The sequence below is a fragment of the Nelumbo nucifera genome, chromosome 2, assembly GCF_055504915.1.
Source record: "Nelumbo nucifera cultivar China Antique chromosome 2, China Antique-T2T, whole genome shotgun sequence".
Lineage (NCBI taxonomy): Eukaryota > Viridiplantae > Streptophyta > Magnoliopsida > Proteales > Nelumbonaceae > Nelumbo > Nelumbo nucifera.
The window spans coordinates 7,838,278-7,857,176 of record NC_142650.1 but is presented as its reverse complement, the minus strand read 5'-3'; the positions used below and the strand labels follow the sequence as shown (position 1 = coordinate 7,857,176).

Here is an 18,899-nt window from a genome sequence, read left to right as displayed (position 1 = left end):
TTTTATTAAATTCCAAGGCACAAAACATATGCAACTATTCTATTTGAATTACTATACCAATATTTCTATTTTACTATTTTTATTTTTTAAAATTAACAAAAAATTAATTCACAAATAAATATATTATTATAAAAAATTAATATGTTTTTTTCATTTAAAAATAAATAAATATGTTATTATAAAATGTAAAGTAAAGTATTAATTAATAATTTATAAAAATATATAATCTTAACTTAAAATATATCAAATCTATTAAAATTTTGAAGATATATATCGTATAAAATTCATAAATTTTAATTACTAAAATAACTATTCCATTATTAATATTTTTATTTTATAAAATTTCTAAAATATAAAATTATTTTATTTTTATATAAATGTGGATTAGTGGAATTGACCGATTCAATTTATGTTATATTCTCAAATATTTTGTAAATAATATTTTTATTTTTTAAATAGTAAAGACATTATTATTTAATAATTTATAGAAAATTGAATATACATACAATTTGTAAATTTATAAATTTTAAGTATTAAAATAAATATTCTATTAATAATAATTTTATTTGTATAAATTTCTTGAAATTAAAAATCAATTTTTGGTATATATGTAGATTTGATAAAATATTCATTCAATTGTTCATAAAATACTAATTTTAAAAATTATTTTTTTTTAATTTATAGTTGGAGTTGTTGAATATTAGTATATATTGTTTATTTGGGTTGTATGTAAACTACTAGACGTTAATGTGGATATATATTAATATATTTCTTTTATTAACAAAAAAAAAAATGGTTGAAGAGAGAGGCGGGTGTTGTTTGTAATTTGATGAAACATGGTTCGAATCACGCCATTCTCAATTTTTTAAACTGAGACAGTAGGCATGGACGCGCGGTATGCTGTTGTACCGGTGCGTATCGCTACCGATACGCGCGACTGCAGGTTCCTACATGGGTACAACTGGGGCAGGCCAAGGGCGGTCGCGTACCATCGCCTCAACCGTGTGGTTGACTGTTGAACCCAACCTTTGATTTTATTTTTCTTTAATGTAAAAAACGATCCTTTGATGTTTGACGAAGGATTCATGTATTCTGTTATAAGTCTTTCAAATCCGATCAATATAAGATGTGTCATAATCGATGTCTTAAAACATATATGAATAATGACAGGGAGCTTCAATATAACTACATCACATTCACATGAGTGCTGCTTTATCGAAACGAAAGCGAGTAGTACAGCACTGCAGCTAGCTAGCTAAAACCTAAAACCCTGGCTTTTCAGTTTTCACTACCTGGAAAGATGCGTGTGTACCGTGTAGGCCTCGCAAGCTCTAAACTATTTTAAGAGGTACTCCGTACTGCAACTTAAAATCCAAATCGCCTCATGTGCCTTCCCTCTATTTTATTTATTTTGGATTCATTAAGTTGGTTTCTTTACTTTAAATGCAGGTCTTCTTTCGAGTCATTGCTACATAAATGCTACGCTTATACGTCGTACTACTTAGGCAGTTGTCCATATGAAGTTAGTAAAATCTTCCGGTTTAAGATAGTGCTACAACTTGGCGGGCTTAACCAGCGACTGACCCGACCCATCCCAGGTTAGGCCTTAATTTTTGGGCTACGGCTACGGCTACGGGCTGTGCCTAGGCCACAAAACTCATGCTTGACCTAAATTTGGATTGGTCTTGGGTTGAGGCCTCAAGTAGCTCGAGCCCAGCCCAACTCAATCTACAGATGCATTTTATTTGTATAAATTATCTTTATACATAAAATGAAATTTGTACATATTTTTAACCAGTTCTACTCCTAAATTGAACCACAAAGCCGAATATAAGATAACTTTGTAAAAATATATTGATAAATTCTCTCAAACCTGGTCAACTCACCAAATCCCGAACTCAACCTTAGGTGTTGGTTAGCTTCAGATTAAGCCTGGGTTGATAAATTTGGACGTGATCTCGGGTTGGGCCAGGCCCAAGCCTGAGATTTACACTTTTAGGTTGGGCCTGGATTGACCTTCAACCCGACCCAACATCACCGTCCAAAATTTCCATGTAAGTTTTAGCTTATTTCGTTATCAATTCTTCAACATCCCCTTGGGCCTTGGCTTTCAGAGAGAGAGAGAGAGAGCAACATCCATGCATCAACCGACGCGCGCGAAAAACTCATCTTGGCAACTGGCAAGCAAGTCCTACATTTTCCATATCATAAGCAACTGGTCGGCTGCCTACTTATTGGTCAACCTCATAACTCAAATAGAAGCAAGTATTACTCGCTGGAAGAGAAAAGCAAGCTCACCCAGCTGTTTGTTTGTGGCGGAGAAGGAAATTGCATGTGAAATAAACCCAAATCCAAGGCTTTCTTCTCTCTGCTACTGACTTATATATAAAGAACCACCCCCATCCCATTTCATCTCCACTCTTAAGGACATTTGGCATCAACAAGAGGGGAGGGTAGCAGATAGAAAGAAAAGAGGTGTAGTGACTAGTGAGAAAACTAGCTAGAGATGGATAGAAGGAAGACATGCCTTTTAGTGACCACCTTTCTTATTGTGTTTTTCTTCATGGAAGCCGACTTTGTTCAGGCTCAAGGCAAGGGTAAAGGAAACGGAAATGGCAACGGGAACGGGAACGGGAACGGCAACGGCAACGGGAACGCAAAGAAGAACCTCGATGCTGCATCGACAAATTACATGGTACTGACGCCAAAGAAGGGGACAGGGCAGGAACGAGCACTGTGTATGGCAAGAGGGCGTTGCTATCTCAAGATCCTTCAGTGCCCTGCCCAGTGCACTCTGCGGAAGCCTAAGAAGAACAAGAAGGTCAAGGGATGCTTCATCGACTGCAGTAGCACTTGCGAGACCACTTGCAAATGTACCCAACCCTTACTTATTGTATTTAATCTTGCTACTTCTCTTCTGCTATTCATAACTACTTCTATTTCTCCATCTAATTAATTTATACTTAGCTATACCTGCTTGCCGTTATCCTCACTAATTCTTATGAATGGGGAAAGGCAAGTGCAAGATCACTCGCTCACTAATTCTTATGAATGGGGAAAGGCAAGTGCAAGATCACTCACTCACTCACTCTTTAATGTATGTTGCTCATCTGTCTGTTTTTGGCAGTCAGGAAACCCAACTGTAATGGATATGGCTCGGTCTGTTACGACCCCAGATTTGTTGGTGGTGACGGTGTGATGTTCTACTTTCATGGAGCTAAGGGAAGGAATTTTGCCCTCGTATCAGACGATGAGTTTCAGATCAATGCACACTTCATTGGTACCCGACCCGCAGGGAGGACCCGCGACTTCACCTGGGTGCAAGCCCTCTCCGTCATGTTCGGCTCTCACACTCTAGACCTTGCTGCAAAGAGAGTTTCTCATTGGGATGATAACGTCGATGCTCTCATTGTCCGATGGGACGGTGACACCGTTCAAGTACCCACTGACGGAGAAGCTGAGTGGAGGACTCACGATGATGATGGGAAGAGAGAGGTTGTGGTAGAGAGGACCGATGACACCAACAGTGTAAGGGTGACGATAACCGGATTGCTAGAGATCGACGTGAAGGTGACGCCAATCGGAGCAGAAGAGAACCGGGTACACAACTACCAGTTGCCAGACGACGATGCCTTTGCTCACTTGGAGACTCAGTTCAGGTTCGCAAATCTGACGGACTCAGTTGAGGGTGTTTTGGGTAAAACCTACAGGCCAGACTACGTCAGCCCCGTCAAGGTTAGCGTCCCCATGCCAATGATGGGAGGGGAAGACAAGTATCAGACCCCATCCTTCCATTCAACCGTCTGTGCGGCTTGCAGGTTCCAAAGGGTGCCGTCTGTGACAACCACCATCAACGAGGTGGCTCAATACTAATGAAAGGGGATAACAAAGACTATTCTACTTCTTACCCTGATCAAACTTTATGAATTTATGATCCCACATTGTTCTGTTTAAAGCTATATATGTTCTCTGATTTAAACAATGAAATAAGGGCCCGAAGTAACAATTTGCCCAATACGTGTACTATTAATAAATTCCATCTGAAATTTTAAGCACAAAATTCTCTCTTCCATCAAAAAATTAAATAATGCAAAGCGTGAAGGTTACGGGTATAATGTGAAATGGAATAAAATGTTTTTTTAGATTTTTTTTTTCTCTAAACCAAAAAGGTTGTTCTGTTATTGTTCAAGCGGGTTTTATTGGTTCGACTATAATGCTGAAAAGACGGGATGAAAAAATTGGGCCCAATTAGATCAAATTAGGAGATAGACGTAACAATTTTTTCTATACTATAGCCACTATAAGGAAGAGCAGAAATAGGACTACAAAGATAAAAAATAAGGATGGTGAATGGATTTGTGACTAAAAGAACATAGTTGAATTCCTAAGTGAAAATTTTGAAAATAGATTTGAAGCTGAAATTTCAGTTGATAGGGAGGATTTTATTGAGGTAATTAATCCGTGCATATCCAGTGAGCAATATATGTCCATTATTAAAGAGGTAACAGATGAATAAATAAAAAGACACAATTTTTTCTATGAAGGACCTCAAGGCCCCGGGTCCTGATGGTCTTAATGCTTTATTTTTTAAAAAGTATTGGTACATAATTGAAAATTCCATATATGTGTAGTGTGGTGAAAGCTTTCTTCCATTCTGGCAAGATGAATAAAATTATTAACAAAATTTTTATCACACTTAATTCTAAAATTTTCAATCCATAATCGACAAATAACTATAGACCCATTAGCTTGTGTAATGTCATATATAAAATTATCTAAAAAATTTTGGTTAATAGAATTAAGTCATTTCTTAATGATATTGCCTCCCCTTTTCAGAGTGCTTTCATTCCAATAAGACAAATAACAGACAATGTGCTCATTGCCCATGAAATTATGCATTCTATGAAGAAGAAGAAGAAGGGAAAGATAGGGATTATGGTTTGTAAGATTGATATGGAGAAAGCATATGATAGGCTTAATTGGAACTTCATAGAAAAGGTCCTCAGAAGATTTGGGTTCCATAATACTTGGGTTAATTGGGTCATGGAGTGTATTAGGACAATGACTTACTAGATTTTGATAAATGGTGTTCCTGCTAGGGATATCACTCCTAGAGGGATCAGGTAGAGAGACCCTTTATCTCAACATATTTTTGTCCTTTATGTGGAGGCCCTCTCTCTAAACCTTATGAGTGAAGTTTTTGCTCCCAAGAGTCCTATTGGTTGTCGAGTTTCTAAACAAGGGCCATCCATTCCAATTCTGCAATTTGTAGATGCCTCGGGCCAGGCTCCTAATTTTTCCAAATCAACATTACTTTTCTCAAAAAATATTCACCCAAAATTCAAGAAAATCATGGCTAAAATCCTTAAGATTCCTTTACAAATAAAAAAATGAGAATTAATTGGGTTCTCCTGTATTTAGCAACAAATATAACAAGGACACCTTCAAATTTTTGGGTGAGAAGATGGAGAGTAAACTGGCAGGTTGGAAAAGAAACTATCTCTTCCTTGTTGGTAAAACTACTCTCATAAAGGCTTTTAGCAACATGATTCTTCAATATATTATGAAATCATTTAAAGTTCCGAAAGGTGTTCTTCAGAATCTCGATAAAAAAGCAATTATGGACCAACAATAAGGAGAGGAAACCCCTCCACTTCAACCATTGGGACCAGGTCTGCACTTCTAAGCTTTGGGATGGGCTGGGCCTAAGGAATTTAGGATGGATGAATAAAGCATGCCTAGCAAAATTAGGTTGGAAATTACTAAATGAAAAAGATAACATATAGGTTCAAGTTGTAAATAATAAATATTTGCAGAGAGAAAACTTTTGGGATGCTAAGCCAAAAAAGAATCATTCATGGGCTTGGAAAGGCATCCTAGAATCCTGAGACTTGATTAAGAGTGGTATAGGATGGATTATTGGCAAAGGCAATGACACAAAATTTTGGGTTAATAGGTGGTCAGATGAGGATCCCCTTATCAACTTGATTAATAAAATAGAGATTAATAATTTGGACCTCCGTGTTAGTGTAATCATTAACCAAGAAAACAGTACTTGGAAGGAGGATTTGACAAAAAATTTAGTGCCTTTGAGTGCATGGGAAAAAAATTAATACTGTTTTTATTCTATCTAGAGATCATGAGGATAAACTCGTATGGAGGCCTAACCTGATTGGAAACTTCTCAATCAAATCAGCCTATAATGAGACTGACTGGATGCATGGAAACCCTACTAGGGCGATAAAGAAAATCAATAATGTTTGGAGACTAAAAATTGCTCCTAAGATTAAAGTCTTTTTGTATCTCTTACTCAACAACAAACTTCTTTCCAAGGTAGCCCTTAGAAACAGAGGATTTGATGCTGACAGATGTTATGATTATTGTGGTGATGAGGAGGATTCTGTTCATATCTTTTTAAAGTGTCATTTTACTAGACAAATATGGCTCATCCCGAGAGATTCCATCCCATCTCCTCCTGAGAACAACTCAATGCTTGAGTGGTGAACTTCTTTGGATGGTGATACTAAAAATACTAAGGTTCCGCTTGTGAAAGAAAAGATTGTTGTTTTATTGCGACATATTTGGAAGAATCGAAATAACAAGATTTTCAATAACAAGTCAATTCCTCCTCCCATAATCATTGATAGAGCTAGAAACTCATTTATGGAATTTGCTTCGAGTTTTGATAGTAATTCAATGAATGATCCTAGTAAACAGTTTATCCCATTGAAGTGGATAAATCCAAAACTGGATGAAATCAAAATTAACTTTAATGCTTCTTGCATTAACAACCGATGCACCATTGTTTGTGTGGCCAAAAACCACCTTGGCCAAATTTTAGACTTCAAAGCATATGAAATAGGAATTATGACTATCAATCTTGCTGAAGTTTGAGCTGCTTAGAAGGCCCATAATCTTGCCCTCAATTTCAACGAAAAATCCATCATCGTTGAGGGAGATTTAAAGTCAGTTATTGACAGTTTGAAGAGCCAAGTGAATCCTCCATGAAAACTTAAAAAGATCATCAAAGGTTGTAGGTAGACCTGTTCATAGGCCGGGCCGAGCTTTTATTCATCATTAATGGAAATACGCTAGGCCCGACCAACGGGCCTATAACTTGGGCCTGAGCCTGGCCCTGATAAAAAGCCTGAAGCCCGACCTAATAAAAAATAATTACAATTTTCCCTATTCAAATTAGAATTAAAAATTCAGATGTTTTTTTTTTCCTATTTAAATGAACAATGGGCCTACAAGATGGTTTTTTCCCTTTCTTTAAAGTTTTAAAATACAGTTTTACATTCTTAAATAAAAAAATTTATTCAAATGGACATAATCACATAACCCATTTTAAGTTTAATTTTAGGTCGGGTTGAGCCGGGCTTGGACCAGGCTATTTTGACAAAACCCGAGCCCGGCTTGAATTTATTGCAGGCCAAGCTTTTTGGCCCGAGTTTATGCCCACAGGCCTATTTCAAACCCATCCGGGGGCCGGGCCGGCCCGTCAGGCCACCCGGCCCATGAACGGGTCTAGTTGCAGAGGTCTTTGGTCGAGAGGATGGATGGCATAATCAACCTATCAGGAAATTCAGTTGCTGATTGGCTTGCTAACTGAGCTCATTCCAATCATATGTCTTATCCTTCGTTGCCACATTCCTTAAAGGTTACGTCTTGTGCTGACATTTGGGGAAGAGCTACCCCGCTGTATATAGCTACTCTTTTCTGGATTTATTTAAAAAAAAAAAAAAACATGATGATACCGATAAACTATACCGACATAAGTGATCAGGTGTCCTTTCATCAAAATTCACGGGGTTTTACGAACGATAACGAATAACCGATACCCGAATTATTTTTAGCCATTGGATGAATTGACGTTTTATGGACGAATATCTGACCATCTCGGAAAAACTTGCTGTTTAATGGTTTTCTATTTTACCTTATCTTTTCCCCGGATTGGACGAGTACCTGACCGACCATTCGGAAAAAAACTTCGACGTTTTATGGACGAATACCTGACCATTCCTGAATCCTGAACGCACAGAGAGGTGAGAACTCTCAGTTCCGAGTCTCGACCACTTTCTTTTTCTTTCTTTAGGACTAGAACACCCCCCCCCCACCCTTTTCTCCCTGACATTTATTAGTTACAATCTTGTATGAGCTTCGCATCGTTAAGCCCCCAATTGGCAGCAACAACTCTTCATGCACAGGTAGCTTCTACTGCAAGACTCTTTGTTACTCCTACGCACGGATCACCGAAGCTATCAATTGAAACTGCAATGCTGCAACTTTTTGATCCAACGCAAGCCTGTTGCATTTACATTCATGAGAACAAACCAGTAAAAGAGAGCAAAGATCAAATAGGAACTCATCGAACAATGAAAATAAAGATAGCGATTCGGTAAAGACTAGACAGCTAATAATACCTGCTGCACAATGGCAAGAGCACTGGTGCTGCTACACTTCCCCTGTTTGAAACTCCCACAAGCCCCACGAGGAGTTCCAAAGCTTGCAAAATTGATTGAAGAGATGACCTGATTAGGAAATGGACACTCAAGCTGAAGCACCGGCCCTGATTTCTTTCCCGTCTTTGTATCTGAATCCCATGTATCCACAGGAGGTGGGTGCGACTCCGACACGTGGGAACACAAGCTTCCTGTCTGTCTCGTAGCAAAAGATATCTGCGTAGGATCACCTCCCACCTCCTCAAACAAAACTAGAGTGTTCCCACTTGGTTGGATCCATGAACGAGGCACATGATACCTGTGAAATCAAAAGATGTTAACCAAAATTCTTTCAAAACGGAACAATTCCCCCACGGCAAAAGCTCTACACTTACAGATTCTGTGATGCCTTGCCGCAGTTCTTGTGGCATTTGTTTGAATTGTAGGGTCCTCTGTAATCGCAAGAATCTGTGCAACCACTCTGGGGAGAGATATAAGTTGGCCAATAACGCCCAATGCTCTGGCCATTCACCCAGGCCTCACCCTTCCCCATTCCCGTGAAGTCGAGTGCAGTTGGGTCATTGCCACTAGGAGCATCAAAGCTTGTCTGCATTTCCGGTTATGCATAATAGGGTTACAGTTTTGGGTATTTAGTTTAATAGCATGTAGGGATGTCAATTGACCGGTTTTGGGTTGGACATGTCCAAATCAAAATCAATTTGGACGGATTGGATGGACCAATAAGACATATTGAATTGGATTAATCTAGACTTAGTGGTCCAAAGCATTTATTGGATTGGATTAGACTTGATCCATCCGTAATAGATTTATATTGGATTGGATTGGACTTATCCAATATTCGATCCATTGATAGAAGATATGAATACAGGTGTCAATGGATCAGGTTTGGGTTGGAACCAATCTAAATTAAAACCAAATTGAACTGATTGGACCAGTCCATAATATTCATTGGATTGAATTGGACCTCGTCCATCTGTAATGGATTTATATTGGATCGGATCGGATTGGACCAAACCCGGTCCAATTGACACCCCTAAATTTAGCATGCAGAATATAAGATAATCTAATAACCGAGTCAAAGCTTTTGATAATGCAATTTACAAGTATTGTAGAAATTAGGTCTCTCATTTCAGATTTTTAATGTCCCACATCTAAGACACTGCAATTCGCATGAAGTTTTTCATTAAAAAAGAAAGAAAACAATAATTGCAAGAAAGGAATTAAGAATCCTTGATATCTACATCCACTTTTTATAGGCAACAAAGAGAGTTCGGATCTACTCCTCACAGAGTGCTCCTCACAGCATGTCCTGGCCGCACATTGAGAACATCTCCTGTACTTGTATTTATTATTCATGGGGAGATGTTCCAAATACATGGTGGGATGTGGCTGTGAGGTCGGTGTGAGGAGCAGATCCTAATTCCTACAAACATCTGGCATAAATTTCCTTTTGACAAGACTTTGGTAGGACAAACATTCACAACATGACTTTTTTTTTCTCCTAAAAAAGGGCTTCTGGAGCAATGTAAGTGTAAACAATAACTCTTTTTCTTAGTCGTTTCAAACTTGTCAACCCTCCCCTATGATTGCTATATAATCGGTTCGGTTGATACAGGAGGTTAGTAAACAGATGGGTTAAGAAGCAGAAACGGAGAATTACAATTGTAGTGCAAAATAAATGAGGTATAGCAGAAGTTATTGGATAAGGTTTCCTACACATACAAAGGGTTTCTAATTGGACTTAGAACAAACTCCTCTGAAAGTAATTTAATTTGATTATAGTTTTTTAACCAATAAGAGGATTTACAGGATCTGAATAGGCTCCACCCCCAATCCAAAACCCAACAGGCTCAACCAAGATCTGAGATCATCAACCCCTACTGATTTCTAATATGAGTCTAGTCCTGGTAAACATTTTGTTGTTTAGACATTTTTTTCGGTTAAAATTTTTGTTGTTTAGACTTGGATATATGGTTGACTAATGTCCATAGATGTACATGGAGTTCAAACAAAGAGTTGTAGGATCAGGCCAAGTGCTTCATTTGCTTAACGAGATTGTTAAAATTCCAAGGATTTTATGAAGTGGTTCACAAGTCATCATCACAATGATTAAATTGTTTAACCTGGTTTCTCCAACTTCAAAAGCTCACATGTTATTTGGAACTCCAGGCCCTTGGCGTCTGTACTGTCATATTTGGAAGCAAGGTTTTTGGCTAATAGTATGAATACCCTATTTGGGTAGGTACAAAATCAGAAAATGCTCTCCTCGATTTACTTACTAGAGAGAGAGCCCATAGACAGGAGTTGTATTGGATGGTGAGACCTCTCAGGGCTAGGGATTGATTCAGTGATTCTTGTATTGGAGGACCTGTATGCTAATTGGCAGGGAGTAGCTAATAGGATGATTCTTTCATTTTTGCTATATTGGGAAGAATTGTACTCTTATGGTGTCTTTGTACTCGTTTCTTTTATTTCTAATAAAATTCTCCAATCAGTTACTGATCAGATGGGAATGTCATCTAGATTCAAAGGAAAAGCAGTAACACTTTCCTTTAGTAGTGTATGGTCGTGGCCCTTGTTTCTGCATGTGAATAATCTGAAAATATGAATGGTAAGGTTCTATAGGAGAATAAGTAGAGCTCATTTTTAACATAGGTCCCATGAAGGGAACATGTGTGGATGGAATTGTTGCATGCAAAAGTGAAATAATTTACCAACATATTACCAAAAAAGAAAAATTACCAACACATATTGTCTCTGAGAAAAAGGGGGCATTGCTTAGTGAAGTGATAAAATCTCAGGATTATGACTGATGAGAATAAGAAAGTGGGTTCAAGTCTAAGAATGACCACTTAATGTAGGGAGGAAAAAAAAACAATCTGCACCCAGCCTACCCCTCCCAACACCCCAAATTACTGGGAAAAACATTGGATAATACCTTTTTATCTCGTCTCTTAGAAAACTAGGAAGATCAACACCCTCAAAGTGAAATTTCTCTCACTTGTTTTACTTAAAGCCATATCTCCACTGAGACAGGAACATAAACCAAGTACACAAAATTGAATAGCATTTTACCTTATACCATATCAAGGGTTGATTCTTAGGCAAGTCAGAGAGTGAAACCCATTGTGAAGAACTTGCAGTAGAAAGACCTAATTCTTCACCTTTCAGTCCAATCTGCACTAAAAAAACTGAAGATAAGACCCTTCTCTGACCAGAATCTTAAAAAAAGAAAATCAATGTAAAGGCTGCAAGGCTACAGATACAAGCACAGTCCACATATTTTTATTTGCTGACATAGAACTCAAGAACAAATATGTATTTCTCCACAATCTCAAGTTAACAGCTAACTGCTAGCTGCTGTCAGACAAAATGTTTCCTTCAGATATTTGTGTGTGTGTGTGTGAATGTGTGTGTGAGAGAGAGAGAGACCTGATATGTCCACTGGCTTGATGATAGATCAACCGTAGTGCCATTTTTTGAACCTTTTAGCTTTACTGGACCAGTAATTCCAGCACCCCATTTGTCAAAGAATGCACCATAGTTCTTAAAAAAAAAGATAGAGTTTAAATTAGGCAATAGTTTTTCTTGAGTATTTATGCATGCCAATTTGTTCATCTAATAGCTGAAAAATCACTCAAAAAGGAACTAAAAAAAGAGTGTACACAACCATGGCCGTAAGGAAATTGAAATCCAATGCAGATATTATCCCTTCCCAAAATGAGAAGCCCATAGAATATCTCAATTAGGGAATGGTTCAAACCTGCAAACCCACTGTCAAGCTAAGGAGATCAATGGTATTCTTTCCTGGAATGAGTGTAATAGGTCTCTCCAAGGTAACCTTTGCATTGCCACTATTCCCTGATCCACTTCCTATAGATGGCACAATTAAAAAAAAATAATTATAAAGGTCACAGTTTTATAATCTCAAAATTTCAAGACCAAGGGCTAAATAACCTAAGCACAACAATGCTCTCATATACATATTGATTTAGGGAAACTTGATTGAAGCTGTCAATATCTTTTAATGTTACATGGTACAAAATAAAATGCTATTTTGAACTTTAATTTAATAATATCAAATCAGATTTTAAATTTTGAACTGTAATTCCTTTCCTGTTGGTTCTTAAACATGCTGGAAGTTTTTGTAGCTCTGCTTCTTCCTCTTTTCACAGTCATACCTTACATAATGAATCCTATTTCTTTGATAGGTAATAATAACAGTACCATTAGGAACTGCTATGTCACTTGATTAAAAAGACATCAAGAAAAATTTTTTCCTATTCTATAATGTCTCAATTAGGATACACAATATTATCTCTGGGTGGGAGTTTATAAAGTTGCTTTATTTCATTTGATCACTCATGCCTATTTGAAAGCCTTATTGTTTTCCTTCCATTGTTTTTTTTTTTTTTTTTTTGTTTCAAACCTTCTCTGTTTTTCCTCTATTGGCTAACGTTGTCTAGCCAAGAAATGTCATAAGGAATGTGAGCTTTCTGCCTTGAGGTCCATGCCACAACAGATCAAACTTAAAGTTTATTGCAATTCTATTTTCTGAGCATTAGCACAAGAAATGTCAGGTCAGTGATTGCATTAAATGTTCCAAACAAATATTTGTTCTTCATCTGAAAAGATGAGTTTGTAATCCTCCTTGGAAATTTTAAATAAAACAACAAAGTTCACCAAGAGCATGACAAATACAATATAGCATGACATGATCATTAGGCTCCTATAAGTAATTGTTATCTCACATTACCTGCAAACTTCCCATTTATAAAAACATGGACGGCATGGCCAAGTGATTCCACATGAATACGACTTTGATATCCATCTTGAAGGAACGGTTCATCTCCTTGAATTTCAGTACTTCAAGAAAAACGGGGAAAAGAAATTGCAATGTTGAACAAATCAAGTCCACTGATCTCAAGGGAAGAAAGAGCTTAAGGTGTTGAATGAAATCAAGATTCAAGAGATTGCTATACCTCAATGAATACCACAGGTAATCACTAACATCAGCTGTTGTATTTATTTGCTCGAGTAGCCCAAGTTTCATAAATGCATTGCTCCTTGAGATACCAACAGGCTCATTAAACCAACTCCAGCCGGACTGGAATGCTTCAGAAGAGTCAACAGTATCCTTTGAGGTCTGAGGTTCAAATCTTAAATTCATGGCTTGGGAGTTAATCTGTCACAGTACATTCATTTGTTTTCATTATTGTGTTCAAAATGATAAAAAAGATATTTACTATCACATATTTTCAATTTATTCTACATGATAATGCTTTTCCAACCACACACTTCTTAATGCATGAGAATGCTATCGAAATCATTTGGTGAGGAAAGGCAAAATACCATTTGGTGCCCTGCCCATGTGTTGATATGAAGGAGAGAAGCATAGAAATGAAATACCAGACATGTGAGTGTGTGCACATATTAACAAACCTTTGCAGTATTGAACACCACATTCTTGCAGTCTGGAAGGATGCTCACAGACCATGCAGGTAAAGTATATGAATTGCCATTGAAATTCACAGTTGCGGCAGATTGGGTACCCACGTTGGCAAGAAAAGCAGCACATACCCCTGATGTTTTATAAACATGAGCCTGAAACGAGAATAAATCCATTTCAAGCAGCCAAATAAAAAGAGCATTAGAAGATACTCCTCTATGATGAAAATAAGTAAGAGCATGTGGTTTAACTTTCAAATTTTAAACTATTCATTGTTGGTATTGGTATCTTATCTTATGCTTAAAATTCTAGTACTTTATCAACACCAGCATGTGAGAATCGAGGGACATAAGTAGATTTTTTATGACTCTGCATCCTCTGCTAGATATATGATGCAAACAGTGGATAACATATGCTGTGCAGAAATGTCATGAACTATAATGATCATAACACCAAAGTCTTTCCTTTTCATAATTAACTCTTTAATACATTCCTAATTGGACCTAAATTCCCACAAAAAAAAGTTTCCTTTTCTTGTGTGTGCTGGGAAGGGGTGGAGGGTGGGGGAGATAATCAGGCTTAAAGCAGATCCTGTCCAGAATATTACATTATAATCTGTCACAGATGTAATCAACAGTAATAATGACATCTTTGAGCTTAAGGGGAAAAGAAAGGACAAAAAAAAACTCTTTTATAGAATTGGCATAGAAGCAAGCCACTAAGTTGGTTCCATTCCAAATAGAGACAAAATTGCAAGTCTCAAAAAGTAGGACAGACTACTGAGGTGTCAATAAATTCTACATGTTTTTAGGTGAATGCTAGCAAAAGTGGAAGGCCCTTCATCCCTTATGGATCCAATCATAGAAGCAAAGGCCTTGTCTTCAAGTATGAACAGAATGTTCAGATGGACATTCAAATCAGCAAGAGATTACTTGATTTTTAGTTAGGGAAGGATTAGGGAAAGTTGACTTTGTTTGGAGGAGCACTGGACCCAAAGGCTCATATTTAATGTTTCAATGTACTAGTTATCTCTTGACTTGATTTGTTGGCTATGCAAGATGTATATCCTAGTCAATGTAATACCTCCAATGACAATATATAAGGAGAGAGATAGAACATAAAAAACCATCTACCATCTGATTCATATCTCAGAATACCAACAAAGTAATCAAATAAACTGAAAAAAAAAGACGAAGAAAATTCACCAGGCACCAAATATTCAAGGTTTATAAAGGGTCATTACCCAATGTTAGTACTGGCTATCTAGGGTCTTGGGAAGAGTAGGCTGGTATGAACCTACCCTCTGGCACATTTTTGCATAAAGTGGCTGCTCTCATAGCCAAATCTGCTTTCTTATGCTTGCCATTTTCCATCCCAATATTTTACCATTACTCTAAGCAATGGCCCCTAGGCACCATATATTCAAGGTTTGACCTTAATAAACCTAGTTGTATTTTCCAGGTGAAAATTATACAGAAATGCAACTTAAATCTAATCAATTTAGGTGAGCAGAATATTAGATCTTGTGATTAATGTTAACCTGTTATTGTCTTACTCAAAATATAGATAAAGAGAAATTCTACCTGGATCGACTGGATGACCTATTGATGGAATTATGGAGAAAACTGCATGCTTGTATGCCAAGTATTTAAAACACAAAACATCTCATCCAGAGGCTATCTTATTTATTTTTTGTTTCTAATTTCTTCCATACAAGAAAAAAGAGATATCTTCTAAGAGGACTCGAGATTAATTTTACTTGCCAACCAAATAATAGAAATCTATGCATAACCAGCTTGGCTATCTATACCTTGAAATTACTCAAGATAGTTATACTTTTTAGTAATAATTAAGAAGTTAATAAGGGCTATACCTCCAAATTTGGACCAAGAGAAGTGAATGTTGGATCAGTGGCTATTAGTGCTTCTTCACAAAGTTTAATGGCCTTGTGCAAGTCTTTTAGGTGGCCCCACTTTGGCTGTCTAACCAATCCTGCAGTACAGACAAGAAAAAAGAGAGAGAAAGTCTTTTAGAAAATATGTCATCTTATAGATATTATATCAGTAGACACTTAAATATTGCTATATCACTGTTTTCACAGAGAATAACCTAAAGTGTACCATCTCAGAGCCACAACATGTAGGAATTCCAATTCATGAACATATAACAAGCTTACCATATTCATCAATTGGAGCATCATAATCATAACTAGTTGCAATGAAGGGTCCACCAGTAGTTCGACCAAAATTGGTCCCACCATGGTACTATGCAAGAAAAAGAAACAAATATTGGTACAAAAAGTATCAGTCCATAAATTCTTCTCGGTTCAAAATTCTAAGTTCATAATAAGTCAAGTAGTTCTCAAGGAAACTTTTGTGAAGGTATAAATTTTCAATGTGTACCATATAGTAATTCTGAAATGTTCCACCTCGTTGGAAGAATCGTGCAACAGCAAATGCAAGGTCCTCTACTGGTCTGTATGGCACAGAACCACCAAAGGAAAGAAACCTAACATTGTAAATAATTTCATGTGAAGAAAGGGAAAATGATCATAGCAGAACCAACTGTTATTTAAATTAAATAACTGGCTCAACTAAGGAAAATATTGTTAGAATCTAGAAGCGAACACCTTACCACCCACTCCAGTTTTCAGTCCACATCTTAGGTTTCTTTGCAGAATTTGGAGTGAACTGATCACAATAAAATCCATTGCAAGTATTTATCTGTAAAATTTTAATTGAATTGTTAATATTGGCCGGGAAAAACAATTGTAACATAAAGGAAGCAAAAGGAACTCCACTTCATTGCTAAAAAGTATTCAGGAAATTAAAGCAATATAAAAAAGTTGCAGAAAATGGATTCATCTTAGCACCTAGGAAACGAGTCTGACATATAATTTAATTTTACATTGATATACTACAGTTTTGTATTGAAAGAATAGAAATTCAACTTACGATTGGATCAGGAGCATCTGCTTGCTGGCACATTACCCAGGGCACTCCTGTATCTAATGATGTAGCCATCCCCGCTGCCCAGTTGATATAAGATTTAGCAGCTGAACCATAGGCAGAATCAATGTTTCCGTACTCATTTTCAATCTACAATTGAACAGAACCATTAAGGTTGAAGACTAAACTTTGTCAACCAGAAAGTATGGGCGGAAGGTCCACAAAATACCAGGACGCCAATGTAGAAGTAACTCCCATAATATAAGCTTTGTCCAAATACAAACTAATATCAATCAGATACAAGGGGGAAAAATGAATAGAAGGCAACCTGTGACAATATGATGGGTCCGCCTTGGGAAGCATAGAGTTGTTCTTGTTTCATCATATCTACAATTTTAGTTGTGAAACGCTGCATTTCCATCTGTAATAGAGCAACCAAAAGTGAATAAATCACACAAATGCAAACTGAGCAGGGGAAGGCGGAAATTAAAACCTTGAATGGCTCGTTGTCAGTCCTGAACTCAATTCCCGGGATGAAATGCAACCACAGTGGGAAACCTCTGTACCGGCATCAAAGCATAACAAACCCCCATTTCTTTAGAGCATAAAGAAATTAAAAGAAATTTTAAAAAATAATCATCATTATGTGATATTATAGCGGAAAATGTGAAGAAAAGCAAATAGTATAAATTCTAACCCGTAGTTCCATTCTGCACAGACGTAAGGGCCAATTCTTAGATGAACATAGAGACCAGCTTCTGCAACTGTCTTCACAAACTTGACCAAATCTTTTCTACCTTCGAAATCGTACTGAAGTCGAGAAACTAAGGTCATTACTACTACTGCTACTACTATTTGGTTTAATAATTTTCATATCAAGAAACGAATTAGGAACTAAAGAGAATTAAAAGAAACCGAAACCAGGAAATGCACACAAAAAAAAAAAAAAAAATCGGATATGAAGAGGAGAAGCGGTTACCTGGTTCCGAACGGGTTCGTGTAAGTTCCAGAAAACATAGGTCTCAATGACATCCAAACCTCCCTCTTTGGACTTCTGAATAAGGTCTGGCCACATCTGCACAGAGTTGCTTCGTTATAGACAGAGCAATAAGAGAAGATGAATTCACTTGAGGCCAGGTGAGGACATTCTGGAACTTAAATTCTGTCTACCATGCCATGTTATAAGCAGAGCAGAGAAGAGAAGTAACAGACATTCTCTGCCAATGTTAGCTTACCTCGGGAGTGCTGCGCGGGTAATGTATGGAGCCGGAAATCAAGACTCGACGCTTGCCATCGATGAGCAACGTCCGGTGATCGTACGAGACGTCATAGCCGAGAACCAACGCCGACAGACCGGCGAGCACAGTAAAAAGAAAAACAAGAAACGCCAGCCACCTCATGGCGCACCTTCTGTTTAGGTTTTAGTCTTCTTTAATGGAGCTTTCTTCTGGTTTTTCGCAGCTCTGTAACGTCATTAAGAAGAAGAAGAAGAATGAGAATTAGTGGTGGTAGAAGGCAATATATATATGTAAAAGCGTTTAGTTGGCTTGGTTGATGTTCCAGAATGGATACCTTTGTCTTGCTTGGTCGCTTTGTAGAAGGAAGGAAGGATCAGAAGAAAGAGAGCTCTCTCTCTCTATATAGATAAATGTGGGTGGTAGCTATCCTACGCCCGGAGAGTAGTAGTACACGCTACCTCTTACCTTTGCCTCCCGCTTGGGTGAAGAAGAGAGAAGAACGTATCACGTGTCGTCTACTACTTCATTTTGTCTTCTTCCTTCCCATTTCCATTTGTGCAGTTGATATTTGTTATTGCTATCTATGCTTCTGCTTCTGCATTTATCCATTCCTATCCTTTTCCTGTCTCCCTCCCTCCTCTACTCAATACTCCCACCCAAGCAAAACTTCGTGGTTTATCGACCTCAGCACTCAGCAGTCAGCCGAGGGATCGATGGACAACAGGAGAACCTCTTTCTCTTCCTGACTTTTTTTTCTTCTTTCTTTTTGATTTTTTCAAGGGACTATTAACAGTAAAATTGT

The 18,899-nt window shown here is 37.4% G+C and overlaps 2 protein-coding genes across 2 annotated transcripts; one reads left to right on the top strand and one right to left on the bottom strand.

The window, feature by feature from the left end:
• Positions 1 to 2,405: 2,405 nt before the first annotated feature.
• LOC104594999 (uncharacterized) lies at positions 2,406 to 4,060 on the top strand. The gene is made up of 2 exons (XM_019197299.2): positions 2,406 to 2,873; positions 3,128 to 4,060. The coding sequence occupies exons 1-2, from the start codon at positions 2,507 to 2,509 to the stop codon at positions 3,871 to 3,873; spliced, it is 1,113 nt and encodes a 370-aa protein (XP_019052844.1). The 5' UTR covers positions 2,406 to 2,506; the 3' UTR covers positions 3,874 to 4,060.
• Positions 4,061 to 7,872: 3,812 nt separating this feature from the next.
• On the bottom strand, positions 7,873 to 18,573 carry BGAL8 (beta-galactosidase 8). The gene is made up of 20 exons (XM_010255328.3): positions 18,432 to 18,573; positions 18,095 to 18,322; positions 17,839 to 17,934; positions 17,557 to 17,669; positions 17,353 to 17,419; positions 17,188 to 17,280; positions 16,866 to 17,009; positions 16,546 to 16,634; positions 16,314 to 16,419; positions 16,088 to 16,175; positions 15,785 to 15,903; positions 13,905 to 14,066; positions 13,445 to 13,647; positions 13,219 to 13,328; positions 12,226 to 12,335; positions 11,895 to 12,008; positions 11,538 to 11,639; positions 8,837 to 9,048; positions 8,424 to 8,760; positions 7,873 to 8,305 (listed from the first exon to the last, which is right to left on the bottom strand). The coding sequence occupies exons 2-20, from the start codon at positions 18,257 to 18,259 to the stop codon at positions 8,198 to 8,200; spliced, it is 2,538 nt and encodes an 845-aa protein (XP_010253630.1). The 5' UTR covers positions 18,260 to 18,322; positions 18,432 to 18,573; the 3' UTR covers positions 7,873 to 8,197.
• Positions 18,574 to 18,899: the final 326 nt, after the last annotated feature.